Below are 6,426 nucleotides of genomic sequence, written 5' to 3' on the forward strand. Positions count from 1 at the left end.
GTCTCAAAGCAAGTTTTTTAAAATATCAGTTTTCTAAATTAATTATCTGTTTCAGACTATGAGGGATTATTTTAGGTAGCTTTTTATGAAACACTGGAGGGCACTGTTATAATATTCCCTATCAAGGAAATGGATGTGATGAATTTGACAGGGCTGTTTGTGGAGTTTTGAATAGATGTTGAGTTCATCTTGTGATGATCTACTGGGACTTAGATTCCTGCAGCTGACTCTGGATATTGTTATATTTCTACTAGTATTGATCAAAATGTTCATCAGGAAGACCCTGTGAACACATGCCAGTCAGGAACTGCCAGATCACAAAGAATGAGCCTTAATGGGTCAAGTAATTTTCTGTGTTGTCCTGCAAAGCTCTGGTGTGTGAGCCTGTATGTGGTATACCTGTAAACTTGTAACATCAGGATCATGAACATTAGGCAGTAACAGGCACAGATGGCCAGTGCCATCTTTTGCATGTGGAGAGTTCAAAAGTCAGTCAAACAAGACTTACGTTCCCCATAGCTCAGCCCTGGTGCTACATTTTCCTGCTGTGGATTAGTTCCATGGGATGTCTGGATTTTTACAAGTCTGTATGTAACCTGAGGGCCTGCTTGTTGGGGTTTCTGTCATGTCCAGTTCCCACAGTCGGTAAATCCCAAAGAGAATACACAGAAGTCTACATTAATCATAAACTGACTGGCCCATTAGCTCAGGCTTCTTATTAACTCTTATAACTTACAATTAGCCCATTATTCTAGTATATCCTAGCCACATGGCTCAGTACCTTTTTGGGTGGGGTAGGTTACATCTTCCTTCTTCATATTCTGGCCAGGACTGTGGAAAGACCTTCCTTCTTCCCAGAATACTCCTGTTCTCATTTCCCTGCCTCTACTTCCTGTCTGGTTGTCCTCCTATACTTTCTGCCTGACCACTGGCCAATCACCGTTTATTTAAAACATAATTGACAGAATACAGAATTGTCCCATACCATTTGTAACATAGTTTGGATTTGCTAACATCTCTCTTCCAGTCTGTTATCCATCTTGACCAGTTGCTTAGACCTATGTGATCCTCAAGGCCTTCATTTCTATGAGGGAAAGTAGTAGTACAAACAAGTGGATATTTTCTTCCTTTTCTTTTTCCTTTGAACAGTTTTTTTTTGTCTTTTTGTTTTTTTTGTTTTTCGAGACAGGGTTTCTCTGTGGTTTTGGAGCCTGTCCTGGAACTAGCTCTCTAGACCAGGCTGGTCTCGAACTCACAGAGATCTGCCTGCCTCTGCCTCCCGAGTGCTGGGATTAAAGGCGTGCGCCACCACCGCCCGGCTTTTGAACAGTTTTTATGTGCATATTTAATTTCTTTTTGAAAATGACTTCTGATTTTGGTAAAATATATTTTACCAAAAAAATTGAAAGGATTTACCATTTTAACCATTTTGAATGCTTATTTCTTTGGCATTCATTACATTAATTTAATTTATTCAACGCTGGCTTCTTTTCAAATATAGTTTCTCCTGCAACCTACATGCAGGATTCTTCTATTTGTATGTGATACATAACCACTAATTTAGCAGCTTCAGAAAGAATGGATGCCACCTCATTGTTAACAGTTGTCTGGAGTTCTCCCGTAGCCTACGTACCTCTTCTGCCTACTAAAGAGCTGCATTTCCTCATAGAGCTTGGGTTCGCTTGAGTGTGCTCACTGGAAGGAACCAGCTGTTAGCACTATAGGAGTGATAGCCCTACTTTCCTGCTGGCCATAGCAAGGAACTGATCTTAGCTCCGAAAGGACCTTTGTAGTGACCTCCAAAGGCTCTCGGTGTCTCTGCTGAGCACGTCAGTTCTACTCAGGATCCTCTCCTTTTGATTCACTTGGTCAATGATTTCAGCTGCTGAACCCTTCACCTTTGCTTTTTAAGGAGAATCCCCTCCAACTTAGAGTCTCTTCTCATATGTGAGAGCAAAGACATTTTCCAAGCACTGGGGTTAGATTCTGCTTCTGGCACATGTTTGTTTTTGAAGTGTGCTTCTGACTGAGTAGATGGGGGCCGAATTTTCTTTGTTGCCTGCCCCTAGTTTCTTATAAATCATTACTATGCTACTTGTCTTGAAAAATGGTAGCCAGTCTATTGAAGAAAACGCTGTGACTTAAAGCTTTGTCCCCTTGCCATTGCTGTCCTCTCTGACTCTATTGCAATCTTCGTATGTTCGCTTGTCATAAAGGGAGTGCACGTCTGCACAGCTTTGCACCTTGCTCCCAGGTTATTGCTGCAGGCTGCTCTAATTTCCATTTGCCACATGGAAAGATGTCAGGTATTGGGAGGCGTGCAGACATCGCAGAAATACGAGTGTGAGCCCTTTGGAATTTTATTGAATTTCAATTGATTTATAGATTCTGGATTCTATCTTGTATTTTATATAGTTTTTCCTTTGTTTTGTTTACCTCCCAGCAGTGTAACTGCAGAGAGGTGAGGGTCGAGGATCAAAGGGTTACGATTTTGTAGGTGACAGCGCCCATGTGGGGCCTGTCATGGTGTGTTGGTTTTATGATTGTAGTGAGGAGTCTCTAGAAGGAAGGGATACTAGAGAAGCTAGATGACATTTGACTGGTCAGCTGCCTGGAGATGTTTGGACAGCCCAAAGGATTTTTGTTGTTGTTCTTGTTTTGGTGGTATTCTGTTTTTCAGATAGGGCCGAAAAACAACCCTGGCTGGCCTGGAACTCACAGAAGTCATCTGCTTCTGCCTCTCTAGCGCTGGGCTGAAAGGTATGTGACACCTTTAATTAACTGCATGCAGCTCCTTGCAGAATTGGTCTCTTTTCTCATAGTGTGCTTCTAGTAGTGAGGCCCTCAACCTCGCCGACCAGACAGGAACCCTCAGAACTCTCTTCTTTCCTGCTCTTGCCTTCTCTCTGCAGTTTTGATATTCCTGGGTCTGGTATTGTGCTGGATTCCACTTCACTGAACGTCTGACCTGACAGGCAGATTGTAAAGAGGCTTCTTAAAAGCGTTTCTCTGCAGGGGAAACCGTATGGCCCTTGGAGGAGCCACTGCGGAAACTTCTGCCTATGGATTGTGTCCACAGCGACTGGTTTTCCATTTCTATTTTGTCCCGCAGTTATGCAGCCTGCTTCAGAGAACAGAGATTCATGGTGTCTCAGCTCTGTACGTGTAGCTTCTCTCATGTGATCTGAGATACAAAGTGAGTTTGGGAGCTGCCTGGCTGACTCCTCCCCAACTCCTTCATGACTTTTCATGAACTGTGACAATACAGTAGCCACCAACTATACACAGATACAAAAATCAAAATATGAATGAATTGAAGACTCAGGTCTCGGAAACCTGGTCATGTTTAAATTGCTCAGCAGCTGCGCATGTACTACCATTACCATGGCTTTAGTGTCTGCTTCTCGGAGGATTTAAGCTGAATTGACACAGGTGAGACTTGTCTGCTATGAGGCCTTTGGCAATTGGGTCAAACTTACAATTCTGCTTCCTGTAGGGATAACCTTCCCCTAAGAACAATTTGATGGTGGTCTAGAGAAGACAAACTAGTCCTAGGAGAGCTTTTTCAAGTTGTGTAAATTCTGCGTCCTACTTTCTAACTGCTGCTGTGGTGAATTGTCACTCACTTAGCTTAAACTGCACAAATTTATCATTCCACTGTTGCCTAAATTAGATGTCTTCTGTCCCAGGTCTTTCCAGGTAAAGTTGGGGTGTGGTCTGGGTTGGTTTGCCTTGTGAAAGCTCAACGACAGAGTCTTTGTGTTTTGCTTCTTCAGGTATTGACAGAATTAAGCCCTTTGGGTCTGTAGGTTTTCATCCTTACTTTTCATGGCTGTCAGCCAAGGGCCATGACTTTCCCCAGCATTGAACCCCTTGCACAAAGTCCCCACTCTCCATTTCCAGCTCCTGGGCAAGGCAGGCTGCACAGCTCTCATGATTCAGATGCTGCTGTAGCTTCGGTCACATCTCTCTGATGCCAGAGAAGATTCTCCACTTGGAAGTTCACCAACTAAATTGGACCTGGTTGAAAAATCTAGCTCCATCTCTCTATTTCAGGACAGTCCCTCTAATGGCATCTGTGCAGTCACTCTTGCCTTATAAGGTGGCAGAGTAAGGCATGCATATGTACACACGTGTTGTGTTAAGAGCGGAGCAGAGGGCTGCGTTCCTGCCACCATGGCTCACGGCTGCCTGGCTAGCTTATGCCCTGAAATAATTACATGGAAACTGTATTCTTTTAAACACTGCTTGGCCCATTAGTTCTAGCCTCTTATTGACTAGCTCTTACATATTGATCTAACCCATTTCTAATAATCTGTGTAGCTCACGAGGTATCTTACCAGGGAAGATCTTAACCTGTGGCTGTGTCGGGTGGGAGAATCATGGCAACTGCCTGACTTGGCTTCTTTCTCCCAGCATTCTGTCTGTCTACTCCGCCTACCTAATTTCTACCCTATCAGAGGGCCAGCAGTTTTCTTTATTAGTTAGCCAATGAAAGCAACAGGTAAGATACAAGACCCACCTCCATCACACATGTGCTTTCATGTTAGTTCTTTTGTTTGTTACTAAGCAAAAATTTTTGAAACTGTACCTTATTTGAAGTGAGTAATCAAAACCCTGCCATCTTTATGTAAATATTATTAATTTACCTTCTGAGACTGTACATCAGGGAAAACTAGGGATCATAAAAATGAATGAGAGAAATGAGGAAATAGGGGTTGCCATGGTACAGTAAAACATTTGACTCTCATAGTCCCAACTTAGAGAGTATTGTCAGGACACCTCTGAGTTGATTATGTGTATTTCATAGGATAAAATGAGAGAACTTGTATAAAAGTGATGTTTTAGTTTTGAAGATAAACGCTGAAATGTGTGAAGATAAACACTGCATGAAGTTATCAGCTGTAGGTACTTTCTGTGATGTGTTCAGCAGCTTCTCTACTTATTATACAACAGGTTGCTAGTTCTTCATTTTAATGGTGCGTCAGTAAAATCTATTTTATGTTTTGCCTATTCATATATACATTATAGATTTCAATGCTTATTTAAAGTATTCTCTGTAAAATACTTCGATATTTAATTGAATGCTAGACTATCTCATGTACAGCAGAGGTGCTACTCCTATTGCATGAGAAATGGTAGTATAATTTTTGAGAATTAACTTGGCACTTATTTTTTTTTATCTTTCATTTTATTTATGTCATTAGCTGAGAAACCTTTCCAGTTTGGATCTCCGTCATATCACTGAACTGGACAATGAAACTGTGATGGAAATCGTCAAGAGATGCAAAAATCTTAGCTCTCTGAACCTCTGTCTGAACTGGATCATAAATGACAGGTAACTATTGGAACATCTAGACATGTGTCCAGAGGAAAGCCAGGCAGATACGCTTATCACTGTAACAAGACATGGCAGTTTCATGTATAGCGGCATGCAGCTATGTCTCTGAATTGCTGCGCTAGAGTGTGGAGAAAAATCTAGACGCATACTTTGATGCATTCGCTGCTTTAAGTGCAGCCAGGTTTTTGTGTGCTTCAGCACTGGCATGTTTGGACAGATACAACAGTGGTTATAAACGAGTGTGTTAACTCGTTTTTGTTATTCATGAAGCATATATGGTTTGTCTTTTTTAACATCTAGAGAGTTTTGTGTTGTTTGTTATGGTTTACCTTACCCATGATTCTGAGGCATTACCTCAAACATTTGAGCATTTGACCTCTTCTTAATGATGATGATTGCATTTCTTACAACTCAGATTTTTTTCCTTCCTTCTTTCCTTCTTTTCTTTCTTTCTGGGTTTTCTTTTGTTTGTTTGTTTCTTTTTTCTAGACAGGGTTTCTCTCTGTTTATAATCTTTGCTGTCCTGGAACTCAATTTGTAGTTGAAACAAGCCTCAAACTCACAGAGATCCCTCTGCCTCCCGAGTGCTGGGATTAAAGGTGCGTTCCACTATCGCCTGGCTTACAATTTACATTTCTTTTCTTTTTTTATTGAGAAAAGGAAAAAAAAAGTATCCACCTCCTCCCAGCCTCCCATTTCTCTCCCCCTCCTCCCACCCCTCTCCCCCTCCCCCAAACTCCTCTCCCACTCCCTCTCCAGTCCATAGAGTAGTCAGAGTTCCCTGCCCTGTGGAAAGTCCAAGGTCCGCCCCCCTCCGTCCATGTCTAGGCAATTTACATTTCTTATAAATGTAAGTTGTTTTAAATTGAATCAGGTGATTAGCAATTTAATACATAATATACAATGTGTAAAATGGGAAATCTCTTCTTTTAAATAACTGTAAGCCCATTTTTCTCATAAAATATCACATTGATAAAGCATACCTCTTGAAGTAGACTTTGATAATGCAGACAAGTGTGTGATGGCCCCACCCATGCTGAGGAGGCAAGCGTTTGAGTATGGATGGAGATAGAGACAGAGACCCA

General features: G+C 41.8%; 1 protein-coding gene across 1 annotated transcript in view; it reads left to right on the forward strand.

Moving 5' to 3' along the window:
* Fbxl17 (F-box and leucine rich repeat protein 17) overlaps positions 1-6,426 on the forward strand; it is a 465,763-nt gene that overhangs the window by 164,469 nt on the left and 294,868 nt on the right. Inside the window, exon 5 of the mRNA XM_005361339.2 lies at positions 5,208-5,338. Within this exon, the coding sequence (XP_005361396.1) occupies positions 5,208-5,338 (131 nt within the window). The remainder of the gene's footprint in view (positions 1-5,207; positions 5,339-6,426) is intronic.

The sequence above is a fragment of the Microtus ochrogaster genome, linkage group LG4 (assembly GCF_000317375.1).
Source record: "Microtus ochrogaster isolate Prairie Vole_2 linkage group LG4, MicOch1.0, whole genome shotgun sequence".
Classification (NCBI taxonomy): Eukaryota; Metazoa; Chordata; class Mammalia; order Rodentia; family Cricetidae; genus Microtus; species Microtus ochrogaster.